General features: G+C 45.6%; 1 protein-coding gene across 4 annotated transcripts in view; it reads left to right on the forward strand.

The window, feature by feature from the left end:
• Nucleotides 1-6,248, forward strand: part of LOC106568937 (SPRY domain-containing SOCS box protein 4) — a 128,576-nt gene extending 122,328 nt beyond the window's left edge. For all 4 annotated transcript variants that reach the window (XM_014139785.2, XM_014139784.2, XM_014139787.2 and 1 more), the window contains one exon: nucleotides 5,001-6,248. In XM_014139785.2, the coding sequence (XP_013995260.1) occupies nucleotides 5,001-5,128 (128 nt within the window). In that variant the 3' untranslated portion in view covers nucleotides 5,129-6,248. The remainder of the gene's footprint in view (nucleotides 1-5,000) is intronic.
• The last annotated feature ends 7,545 nt before the right edge of the window (nucleotides 6,249-13,793 follow it).

The raw sequence follows: 13,793 nt of genomic DNA on the forward strand, positions 1-13,793 counted from the left end.
TATCAAACGCAGGAATGTGCACATCCCTCAAACAGATGGAGTGGTGTCTACAGGTCTGCACTCTCTCTGAACCGTCTGCCAGGAGTATTTGGGAGTTTGGCAGACTTTACTTCATAGGGCATATAGCCTCAATACCTGGCTGAAGACTCTTTCTTTTAACAATGCTTCATTGTTGACTGTAGAACAGTGACGCATTGCTCCGGATGGTCCTCGAAGGCCCGAAGTGTCTTCCGGTTTTCTACTTTTTCCTTTTATACCTGATTGATAAGTCTGTAGACTCTTTAGCCAGTCAATAACCTTAATTGATCAATTAAGTTCCAGGGAGAAATGGAAACCAGCAGGACTGTGGCCTGCATAGACTAGAGTTGTGCTCTGCTGCCTTAGTGAGACGATGACAAGTTGGCTAAAGCAGAAGCAGACTGGAATGGAGGCTCTAGGGTACAGTGACATTGTAGCATGTTTCTGTCCTCTGCTATGTGGGGGGCGGCACTTCACACTTTCGATAACGCCAGGGCTTAAACCACACAGCGAGCACTATGTACAGTATGTGATAACCATACGTTGGTATATTGTACGCCTGAAAGACCAGGACACATCTGGAACATCTTGGGATATATAGATCCTGATGTACAAAGCATTTTCACTGGTCCATTTTCAGAAGGAAACACAGCATGAAAGACCAATAAGAGGGAAAAGGCAAACCAAGGTCACCGAGAACGAAACAGATCCTAAAACAAAAATAGAAATTCCATGTTTGGCCGCCTTGTTTTTTTTTGGCAAGTGTAAAGGCGTGGTCTTGCCCGCACTGTGGTGCAGTGCGTCTGAAATGCTTTTAGGATTTGGCAGAGGGAAGAGAAGACGCTGTCTGTGTGCCAGTATGACAGAGTAGCCTCCATTGGCTAGTCAGGGGGTCTTGACAAATGGTAGGTCTACTGTACCACTGGAAGACGGATTGCACTCTGCAAGGTTACGCTGAGGACAGTATCGAGCAGCTTTGTTCCAACCCGCCACTAAAACACCAGATTTTGCCAACCGCTTAATAATCAAGACCTTGTTTTGCTGAATCTGGAGTGGTTTAGTGCTGCGCTTGAGCAAAAGCCTGCCCACACCGTCTTTTCATCGGCAGGGTTTTTGACTACTGATATACCGTTTAGACTTAGGCAGGTTTTAGAAAGTGCTCCTGTTCCTTGAAAAATGCTTTCTATTAGCGCCAAGTGTTTGTCATTTTTTCTTGTAGCTAGCACACTGAACATTACTACCGGTGTTTTATGCTTTCAGGTGCACGTTCAGCTTGCCGCACCCACTTTTATTGTCAAGACACGTGCACGCGCACTCTCCCATTACCTGGGGGCAAAGCCAGCTTAGCATCCGTTTCTTTAATTCTGTTGTCTATATTTAGCCAAGATAACGAGGGCCTTGTTATTTTATATGCTTTGAGATTCTGGTTAAGTCCAGCATTAACCTGACAGAGCTGGTTCTCATGCTCACACTCCCGGCGGGCGGTGTGTGTGTGTGTGTGTGTGTGTGTGTGTGTGTGTGTGTGTGTGTGTGTGTGTGTGTGTGTGTGTGTGTGCCACCTTGTATCACCTAGTGCTTTACTCACCCATTGTAATTCATATTGTGTTTCCTATATTTACTAGAATAAAGGCATCTGTTGAACCCAGTTAGTCTCCCCCTCCTCCTATAATGGTATGCATTTGCTTACTGTTATTTGATAAGTGCCCACTCCTAATAGCCATGCAATAGAGAGCGCTGTGCAGAGGTTTGCGACTCTTTCTCAACACCTGCTTATTGTTACAGGAACACAGTATGGTAAGAAGTGTGCCTGAACGTATTGTGTAATTTGTATGTGACGCGCCTCTGTCTAATGAGAAGTGTGTGGGAGTGTGTATTGACGAATTACCGTGTATCGATAACTTTGAGCACGTGGGTAAGTGTATCATCTGAGACGGACAAGTCTCTAACGCGTGGGGTTAACCTTGAGCTCAGCAATGCTGGTAGGAGAACAGGTGGGAGGTTGGTGGGGGTGAGTGTTTTCCTACAGAAGGACAGCAGGGCGAGACGCTGGCTGTGTCGACCAGGTCTGTTAGAAATGGGTATGTCAATGTTGTAACTGCCAGTTCCCTTCATTTGAGTCACTTCAACAAACTCTGAGGCGAGACCCCGTTTTGTTTGTTCGTTTCAAAGCTCTTTCTCCATTTTTGTGGCTTATGGATGAGACCAATGGGTTAGCAATTATGGGTATCGATCTGAATTGTGCTCAATGTTTCACAATTTTATTTCAGTGGCCAACGTTTCAGTTTCTGGTTTCTTTGTCAAAGCTGTACTGTAGCACGACTGTGGCGTTGCATCCCTCAGGCAACAGCACGTGGCATGTCACCATACACTCACTCTCTCTGTCTCTCTGTGTCTATCTATCTATCTGGATGAGTGGTACCAGAGAGAGCAGTGAAGCGAGAGCCCGATCTCTGCCCAAATCTGTCCAGGTTTAAGTAGTTATTTAATTATTAAGCCGGTGAGGAGTTTTTGTGTTGGGGCCAGTGAGAGCGTGTCGATTTTAGTCGATATAACCATTAATTGCTATTTTGAAACGTGAGGCTTATTTGATCTAATAGAAGTTGCGTAATTCTTAGGTTGTTACAAGGGCACTGATAAGTGTGACATCCCGGCAAATTTGAGGGAAATAACGCTTCATTTCGGAGTTGTCTCTGTTGGAAGTTCGAGACGGTCTATGTATAGGTCAGCAGATCTGACTGTCCGTTCAATACGGGCGGTTCATGTCAACACCTCTCATTGAATATTCCCAAAAAATACTCAACGAGATGTGTCCACCAATCCGCTCTGTGGACAACAATTCCCATTGTTAAGGCAGAGACATCCGCATCTCGTCATATGTCCATATTTCTGGTGCTGTCCATCTCTGTGCCCCGTTTCCCGCCATCTTCTATCCCTGGGCCAACCTCCACTGGCACTGATGGCAAGGGTCACAGAGGTCATGGGCAGGGACATGCCCCTCACCCCTCCCAGCCATCCGCCCAACCGTGTGATGTAATTAAGCCAATCAAAGGTTTTGAATGTGAGCTATTGGGCCAATCGGAGAGCGGTATGAGCTCACATCAAGGTTGAAATAGAACATTCAGGGACATATCCCCCACCCCCTCCCAACCATCCACCCAACCGTGTGATGTCAAAGGTTTTGAATATGGGCCAATCGGAGAGCGGTATGAGCTAACGGCAAGGGTGAAATAGAACATGTAATTTCCGTTAATTAGATAAGGTTGCTGTCCCAAAACACTACAATGCACAACGAAAGTAGTGTTGCCGTTGCCAACCCTTCCAGTTCAGCCTAGAGTCCCCAAGGAATACAACTTGAGTATGAGCAGTACAGCTATTACAGGATATTCTAATGAATGCCCGACTGAAAGGAGTACATGGAATGTAATCAATCTCCCCGATTATTTTTATATATATATATATATATATATATATATATATATATATATATATATATATATATATATTTTGATCTGAGTCAAAGTTGGCAGCCCTACATGAGTGGCTCATAATTCACTAGCAACAATACCTTTCATCAAAACCTGCAGGAGACGAGTCAAACAGAACCGTGAAAATTAACACTGTCCCTTTTTAGATTGGCATTTGTAATTAGTTTATCCAAAGGTGGCTCCACTTCACTAATAAAATGTCAACAAATGTGTTTTCATGATGGAGTAGCTACCTGTCCTTGTCTCCTCTTCTTCACCCGATCAGTATGATAACACCCATTCTTTTCACATACTAGTAGTCCAGAGGGAAAGGAGGCTAGTAAAGAAACCTCAAGGGTATTGGGATGCAGCCCAAGACTTTTAATATAATGATAGTTAAGAGTGAATGGACACACCAGTAAACAAAGACATTGAATCGTATTGGGATGCAGCCCAAGTTCTAAGGTTGTAGGAGCAACGCCTTTGTACTGTAGGTATATGGGTCATGGCTTAGGGTCTTTATGGGGAAATGGGTCTAGGCAGATGGGAGGCAATGATGTCATTCTAGCAACCGGGCTGCTCGTGTAATTTATAAGGCCTTGTGAAAGGGAGCCGGCACTAAAGGTGATCGATGGGAGCGTCAGCTGGAAAGTGGTAGGGAGAGGTGAATTACAACATTGCTTGTGTGCTTCTCTTTTATGCATAGTTAAACACATACAGTACGCCGATACATGCACGCATGCACTGATCTGATACACTTAACGCTGGTCTATCGACGGATCTGTAGGCAATTGGCGTAGCGACTTCATGAACATTCTGTTGTCGTCCGATATCGAACTTGTCAATATGAAAAAGAATAAAGAATGACATCAGCAGCCCAGTGCTCCAAATAGCATGCATACCTCTATTTTAACACCAAGAAACCTATCCGTTTTAAAACAGAATTCAGTAAATGTCAATCTAGCAAGCCTTGCAGCTAAAAGTAATTTTCTAAACAATGTCTTGGTTCGTTGCTAGCTAACTATAGCTGACAATCTCTTAACTTACTTTTTATGCATTATTACAGGAAAATAAACTGAGATTATCATTATTTACAAGGTAATGGCGAGCTTACAGAAAATATCTTCATGCCACAGTGTGATGAAATAAAAGTAGTTCATTCTATTGAGGAATTTTAGAACTCCTACATCTTGTCACAGGAGGATTTGGTCTGGTTGCTGTGGCAGTCCGGTAACCACGACAACAGATGTTGCTACAGTCGCAGAGACTTGAACTGTTTTTATGTGTGTGCCACAAGGAAACTGGCAGTCTACACTACTCTACAGACATTCCACCAGAGTATAAATGAAACGTTTTGACCAGTGACACTTGTCACTTATTTTCTATTTTCTTTTTCACACTGTCAGATATCCTGTTTCCTTGTCACGAACAGTAAAAAGTGAATTCTGTATTTTGCTGACTTTTTTTTCAATTGTAGAAACCACCAACTAACCTTTCCTCTTCTCTTCCTGGTTACAGCGGAGCCCCTCCCCCTGATGGACCTGTGTCGTCGGGCCGCCCGGGTAGCGTTGGGCCGAGAGCGCCTCCAGGAGATCGAGTCCCTGCCCTTACCCCAGTCTCTCAAGAATTACCTGCAGTACCAATGACCAAACCACGCTCCACCAACTGGGACCATCTGGACGGAAACCATGGCGAACTAAGTGTGATGGAAGATGGACAGAATGTCAGGGGGGGTCGAATGAACAACGGCGGATGCCGGAAGTGGAATGTTTACGTTGTGGGATAATTAAGCTCTGCGATGAATAGATAGACACTTGTGTTCAGGTTTTTGACCCAGAGGATGATTGATACTTTGTTCGGGGTTTTGACACGTTTGGACTTTTACAATTATTGATGGCTGTAGCTCTCTTCCAATGAAGCCCCTATTTCATGGACTGGTATGGTCCACGGTCACTTTGAAGTATGGGTGTTAGGAGACTACTGCCATCTGCTGGTTTGAGTGAGAACGGCACCTAGAAAGCACACACTAAATACCCCGGGAGGCCTTTGAAATCATATCACTGCTACTGGATACTCTATAGTCAGTCTCCTACAATGTCCTGTCCAGTCGGCAGGCAGACACAGGACTTTTCTACAGGGCTCAGATGTGTTTCGGTCCATTTCCAGTTCAATCTGGCCTGGAGCCCACTGTAGCTCACTGGTAACATACAATATCTGCCCCGTTGTCTTAAAGGACCCATTAAAGGACTATGCCAGTTCTGGACTTTTTCTGGATCTATGTCAAGTAATGCAAGGGGAAGAAATGGCACAGCAGCCATTTTGGGAGGGGGTGTGGATGACCACACACCATAGCAGTCATCTTTTTTTTTTTTTTTCCTCTAGAGGCTTGAGTCACTTTTATTTCTGAGTTTGTACCCTATATTTTATTCTTAGTGTGGATTCTGATTCTGACGACGACGTTACGATGACTGTTTATTTATCATGAGGTAGTTTCTTTTTTTTTAATTGATCATGGTTACGTTCAGGTAAATATACTACACCGATATGGGAGATGATCAGCGCTGTCACCCTAAGGCTTTTTAAACCGGATGCTGCTTTAATTATTATTATTATCATTATTATTATACAATCACTGAGGGTTTTAATCTATATCTGCCTGCTTGGATGGGAGACCAGGGCCATTCGGGGGCATACACAGTGGAATGTATGGGCAGTGCTGTTAGCAGATCTGAAATGTGAATAAAAGCCAAGTGAATGAAAAAGCCATTTGTTTTCTTGGATGGTAATTTCCTCCGTATCAAGGATGGGCTGCCAGTTGTGTGTGTGTGTTTAGGGAGGACGGGGGAGTGTGTGTGTGTGTGTGTTTAGGGAGGACGGGGGAGTGTGTGTGTGTGTGTTTAGGGAGGACGGGGGAGTGTGTGTGTGTGTGTGTTTAGGGAGGACGGGGGAGTGTGTGTGTGTGTGTTTAGGGAGGACGGGGAGTGTGTGTGTGTGTGTGTGTTTAGGGAGGACGGGGGAGTGTGTGTGTGTGTTTAGGGAGGACGGGGGAGTGTGTGTGTGTGTTTAGGGAGGACGGGGAGTGTGTGTGTGTGTTTAGGGAGGACGGGGAGTGTGTGTGTGTGTTTAGGGAGGACGGGGAGTGTGTGTGTGTGTGTGTTTAGGGAGGACGGGGGAGTGTGTGCGTGTGTGTGTTTAGGGAGGACGGGGGAGTGTGTGTGTGTGTGTTTAGGGAGGACGGGGGAGTGTGTGCGTGTGTGTGTTTAGGGAGGACGGGGGAGTGTGTGCGTGTGTGTGTTTAGGGAGGACGGGGAGTGTGTGTGTGTGTGTTTAGGGAGGACGGGGGAGTGTGTGCGTGTGTGTGTTTAGGGAGGACGGGGGAGTGTGTGCGTGTGTGTGTTTAGGGAGGACGGGGAGTGTGTGTGTGTGTGTGTTTAGGGAGGACGGGGGAGTGTGTGTGTGTGTGTGTTTAGGGAGGACGGGGGAGTGTGTGCGTGTGTGTGTTTAGGGAGGACGGGGGAGTGTGTGCGTGTGTGTGTTTAGGGAGGACGGGGGAGTGTGTGTGTGTGTGTTTAGGGAGGACGGGGGAGTGTGTGTGTGTGTGTGTGTGTTTAGGGAGGACGGGGGAGTGTGTGTGTGTGTGTGTGTTTAGGGAGGACGGGGGAGTGTGTGTGTGTGTGTGTGTGTGTGTGTGTTTAGGGAGGACGGGGGAGTGTGTGTGTTTCTTTTTTGATAAAAGCCAAGGAAGGCAGATTTGTTTTTTACCTGTTTTTCTCCCTCTTTGTTTATACCGTCAGTCACGCTCAGGGGAAACCAGGGCATCCTCAAATCCAGCTGTGACAGTTTGTGTAACCTCGTCATCCCTCGACCGCATCTGACTTAACTCCCTACCCCCTCTCTGCATCGCTACCTAACTCTCTCATTCTCTACCTACCCCTATCTCCATTTACCTACTCTAGATCTCACTCCATCTCTACCTACCTCTCGATCCATCTCTACCCTACCTCTCTCTAGCTACCTCCCACTCCATATTTCTCAGCCTCAAATCTCTATTGTAGACTTAGTAAATGGAGCTGTAAGCTAGAAACTGAGTTTTCCCACTAGAGACTATTTAAACATGCTGGGGTCATTTCCTATGAGCCCTAAAAATGATTAGAGATATTAAGTGGATGATCAGTGCTGAATTCAAGTGGACACTTCCTTAGAACATCTTAAATTAGGTCTGATGAGGGTTTACCTTCTTGGGAATGGGGGCAGCAGGTAGCCTAGTGGTTAGAGCGTTGGACTAGCAAGATCGAATCCGCGAGCTGACAAGGTAAAAATCTCTCGTTCTGCCCCTGAACAAGGCAGTTAACCCACTGTTCCTACGCAGTCATTGAAAATAAGAATTTGTTCTTAACTGACTTGCCTAATTAAATAAAGGTGTAAAAAAAATAATAATAATAAAGGCCAGCAAGTTGACTTGCTTCCAAAGCACTCCACTAAGCTCAACCATTGAATCTCAAAGCAAGCAGTTATAATTTGAACAAAAGTGAATTTTTGTGCGTCGGTCAGACTGCTAGCTGTAAATATAGCCTGTACAGTAAAGCTGGGCGATGTGGACCAAAATCCATATTGGGAAACATTGACTGAATTAGTACTATACCGATAAATTGTACAACAATGTGAACCAGTTATTTTTATTACCCTATGAACAACTAGTAATAGTCTGAATGTTGTTGCTGTCAATGGTCTCATTAACAATCATCCATATTAGCAAACAATCACTTTCCCTTTATCGTTCTAGTGTACAACCATTAGCTTAGTCAGCTATCGATACACGGACTTGTGCATTAGTGGAAACAATGGATCTTCAAAGGGTATGCTAAGTGGATGTCCCAAATGTGGCACTCGGGATAGTGGAGCAGGCATCTGCCAGCACGGTGCTTTCATCTCTGCTGAACAATGTTACTTTTATAAATGTAGTGTATGTGGATGCCCCTTCAAATGAGTGGATTCGGCTATTTCAGCCACACCCGTTGCTGACAGGTGTATAGAATTGAGCACACAGCCATGCAATCTCCGTAGACAAACATTGGCAATATAATGGCCTTACTGAAGAGCTCAGTGACTTTCAACATGGCACTGCCATAGGATGCCACCTTTCCAACAAGTCAGTTTGTAAAATTTCTGCCCTGTTCAAGCTGCCCCGGTCAACAGTAAGTGCTATTATTGTGAAGTGGAAATGTCTAGGAGCAACAACGGCTCAGCCGCGAAGTGGCTGGCCACACAAGCTCACAGAACGGGACTGCCTAGTGCTGAAGTGCATGAAAATCGTCTGTCCTCGCAACACTCACTACAGAGTTCCAAACTGCCTTTGAAAGCAACATCGCCACAAGAACTGTTCGTTGGGAGCTTTGTGAAATGTTTCCATGACCGAGTAGCCACACACACAAGCCTAAAATCACCATGCGCAATGTCAAGCTGAAGTAGTGTAAAGTTTGCCTCCGTTGGACTCTGGCGCAGTGAAGACACGTTTTCAGGAGTGATGAATCACGCTTCACCATCTGGCCGTCCGATGGACGAATCTGGGTTTGGCAGATGCCAGGAGAACGCTACCTGCCCGACTGCATAGTGCCAACTATAGTTTGTTGGAGGAATAATGATGGTTCTTGGGCTGTTTTTCATGGTTCGGGGTAGGCCCCTTAGTTCCAGTGAATGGAAATCTTAACGCTACACCATACAATGACATTCTAGATGGTTCTGTGCTTCCAATTCCGTGCCTGTTTCAGCATGACAATGCCCCCGTGCACAAAGCGAAGTCCATACGGAAATGGTTTGTCGAGATCGGTGTGGAAGAACATGACTGGCCTGCACAGAACCCTGACCTCAACCCCATCGAACACCTTTGGGATGATTTGGAATGCCGACTGCAAGCCAGGCCTAATCACCCAACAACAGTGCACAACCTCACTAATGCTCGTGTGGCTGAATGCAAGCAAGTCCCCGCAGCAATGTTCCAACATCTAGTGGAAAGCCTTCCCAGAAGAGTGGAGGCTGTTATATCAGCAATAGGGGGAACCGACTCCATATTTATGCCCATGATTTTGGAATGAGATGTTCGACGAGCAGGTGTCCACATACTTTTGTCGCCACAATAATCCACGTAAATGCAGGAAGGTGTAGAAACGTATTTTTGCTACGGGGAGTTGTAAAGTCGAATGATCGAAATGGTGCTATTCGGAACTACTTTGCATTAACTTTCAAAGATATTCATAAGGCATCTGAATACAGGCAATAAAAATATTAATTCCCAAACTTTAACAGTAGGTATGAGGTTAAAAACCTATTCAAAGCTTGTTCATAACTTGAAAGGTTCTCAGGCGCAGCCCTAGTGGATGATATCAGCTGTAAAGCCTTAAAAGACAAATTGTTACCGATGGAATAAAACGAGAATAACCTTGGAAAAGGTTAGGCTACTCCATCTCTCCTCTCATATTCTTGGTGGGCATTATCCAGCATCCATTTCCTCAAACCAAATCTCCAAAGACCTCTTAAGTGGTAAAGAGGCAAAAAAGCAGCCTAGGCGTGAAACGCAGTCCATTGATGCGTAACCTTTCTAGAGAGTGTGACTTTCTTTGGGGATGATGGGAACTGGGTAAATAGAAGGATTTTTTTGTAGGCCCGCGGCTCAATTCCCCCCCCCAACAAAAAAATGAAATACCCCAAAAATGTTTTAGGAACTCATTCAGGGTCTCAACATACTGTTAGAATAAATGTACATCAGCTGTTTTTCTCTTATGTCACTGAATTAGCCCATGTCAGCAAAACAGATGTAGATTGATAAATTAGTCTAGCGGCCAGCTATCTAAACTTGTAGTAATCAGAGTGAAATTACGGGGGGGGGTCCCGATATCATATTAAAAACATTTTGCTTAGGGCCCCCAAAAGGCGATTGCTGGCTCTGACTGCATGTGTGTGTATGGATGTGGGTATGCTGACCCGCAAACCACTGTGGCCCCTCATGATGACTTCCGATTTTTTGGGGGGCTCCCACCCACATCAAAGTTGTCTATCCCTGACTTACATCACATGTAGCCTGATTACTCGCACTGAATTCTTCTGCTGCTTTGTCATTTGCTATGTACGTACTTTAGGCCTAGATCCAATCAGATCAAGCGTTTACCGGCGATATCATATGTTTTGGAGGTGGAACTGCGTTGGAGCCGTCAAATTGGTGAGCAGCTGCTCTTAAGATCATTGTCACAAGGCCACGCCCACCCCACTCATATGAAGTTAAGAACGAGAAAGTGTAGGCTATATAGAAATAATTACACTCAAATTGAAGAATCATTAACCTAAATAATGAAGATTACTATCATCCTACTAGAGGTATAGATTACATCTCATATTCCTGTGTTCGAACTTGTAAACAAAGCTGCATCAGTTAATCCAAGATGGCATAGCAGTCAGACATCTTTGTCTTTGTCCTGTCGTGTCCCATGTGTATATATATTTTTCTTCGTATATCTTTTAAAAATATTTTCCTAAACCTCAACTTCTAAATACTCTCCTGCAACCCGCCTCACCCAATGTGGCGTGAATCAGTTTTTTTTCTAAAGTATTTCTATTTACTTCGGATCTGGAATCCGTCAACTGAAGCTAGCCAGCTAACTACCTACCAGCTATCAGTCAGCAAACCATCAGCTAACCTTTAGCTCGGAAAGCTCTCGCCAGTTCGTACAACGTGACTCAAACCGGAGCATAATGGACCTATTTTTTTTCTCTCCATATCCCCGGATTCCTACCGCAAACTCTGAACATTTTCATCTGGATCTTCGCAACTAGCTAACCGCAATCCCGGGTGACTACTCCTGGCTAGCGTTTCCATCCCGGAGCAAGCACCAATTAGCTTGAAGCTAGCCCGGCTGGGGCTCCTGTGCTACAATATCCGGACCCCTTCTACTGCCGGTACGGGGCACAGAACCCCGCCGATCCTCCACAACTGGAATACCGACATAATCTGCCCGAGGATTCCAACAGGCCCCTCAGGCTCGATGTCCGCTGAAGGCCCATTCTGCTAATAACTTGGCACCCTACTAATCCACGACTGGTCTATCGATGTCACCGCACAAAGAGGCAAAAACAGACTTACCTCCATCACGACGTCCCCCAAAGGCCCTTCTGCTAACTTGCTAGCCCCGGTCTGCTAACTGTTAGCTTGCTAGCCCCGGTCTGCTAACTGTTAGCTTGCTAGCCCCGGTCTGCTAACTGCTAGCTTGCTAGCCCCGGTCTGCTAACTGCTAGCTTGCTAGCCCCGGTCTGCTAACTGCTAGCTTGCTAGCCCTGGTCTGCTAACTGCTAGCTTGCTAGCCCCGGTCTGCTAACTGCTAGCTTGCTAGCCCCGGTCTGCTAACTGTCTGAATCGCTGTGTCCCCAGCCAACCCAACCACTCACTGGACCCATATGTTCACTTGGCTATGCATGCCTCTCTCTAATATCAATATGCCTTGTCCATTACTGTCCTGGTTAGTGATTACTGACTGAATTCACTATAGAGCCTCTAGCTCTGCTCAATATGCCTTAACCAACCATGTTCTTCCACCTCCTACATATGCGATGACATCACCTGGTTTAAATGTCTCTAGAGAATATATCTCTTTCATCATTACTCAATGCCTAGGTTTACCTCCAATGTACTCACATCCTACCTTACCTTTGTCTGTACACTATGCCTTGAATCTATGCTATCGTGCCCAGAAACCTGCTCCTTTTACTCTCTGTTCCGAACGTGCTAGACGGCCAGTTCGTATAGCCTTTAGCCGTACCCTTATCCTATTCCTCCTCTGTTCCTCTGGTGATGTAGAGGTTGATCCAGGTCCTGCAGTGCCTAGCTCCACTCCCACTCCCCAGGTGCTCTCATTTGTTGACTTCTGTAACCGTAAAAGCCTTGGTTTCATGCATGTTAACATTAGAAGCCTACTCCCTAAGTTTGTTTTACTCACTGCTTTAGCACACTCTGCCAACCTGGATGTCTTAGCCGTGTCTGAAACCTGGCTTAGGAAAACCACCAAAAACCCTGAAATCTCCATCCCTAACTATAACATTTTCCGCCAAGATAGAACTGCCAAAGGGGGCAGTGTTGCAATCTACTGCAAAGATGGCCTCCAGAGTTCTGTATTACTATCCAAGTCTGTACTCAAACAATTCGAGCTTCTACTTCTAAAAATTCACCTTTCCAGAAACAAGTCTCTCACTGTTGCCGCTTGCTATAGACCACCCTCTGCCCCCAGCTGTGCTCTCAACAACATATGTGAATTGATTGCCCCCCATCTATCTTCTGAGCTCGTGCTACTAGGTGACCTAAACTAGGACATGCTTAACACCCCGGCCATCCTACAATCTAAGCTTGATGCCCTCAATCTCACACAAATTATCAATGAACCTACCAGGTACAACCCCAAATCCGTAAACACGGGCACCCTCATGGATATCATCCTAACTAACTCGCCCTCCAAATACACCTCTGCTGTTTTCAATCAAGATCTCAGCGATCACCGCCTCATTGCCTGCATCCGTAATGGGTGCGACCAAACGACCACCCCTCATCACTGTCAAACGCTCCCTAAAACACTTCTGCGAGCAGGCCTTTCTAATCGACCTGGCCGGGGTATCCTGGAATGACATTGACCTCATCCCGTCAGTAGATGATGCCTGGTTATTCTTTAAAAGTGCCTTCCTCACCATCTTAAATAAGCATGCCCCATTCAGAAAAAATTGAACTAGGAATAGATATAGTCCTTGGTTCACTCCAGACCTGTCTGCCCTTGACCAGCACAAAAACATCCTGTGGAGTTCTGCATTAGCATCGAATAGCCCCGTGATATGCAACTTTTCAGGGAAGTTAGGAACAAATATACACAGGCAGTTAGGAAAGATAAGGCTAGCTTTTTCAAACAGAAATTTGCATCCTGTAGTACTAACTCAAAAAAGTTCTGTTACTCTGTAAAGTCTATGGAGAATAAGAGCACCTCCTCCCAGCTGCCCACTGCTCTGAGGCTAGGAAACACTTACCACCGATAAATCCACTATAATTGAGAATTTCAATAAGCATTTCTCTACGGCTGGCCATGCTTTCCCCCTGGCTACCCCTACCCCGGTCAACTGCCGGCACCCTCCACAGCAACCCGCCAAAGCCCCCACCATTTTTCCTTCACCCAAATCCAGATAGCTGATGTTTGGAAAGAGCTGCAAAATCTGGTCCCCTACAAATCAGCCGGACAATCAGCTAGACAATCTGGACCCTCTCTTTCTAAAATTATCTGCCGAAATTGT

This window comes from Salmo salar, chromosome ssa14 (assembly GCF_905237065.1).
Source record: "Salmo salar chromosome ssa14, Ssal_v3.1, whole genome shotgun sequence".
NCBI classification, from domain to species: domain Eukaryota; kingdom Metazoa; phylum Chordata; class Actinopteri; order Salmoniformes; family Salmonidae; genus Salmo; species Salmo salar.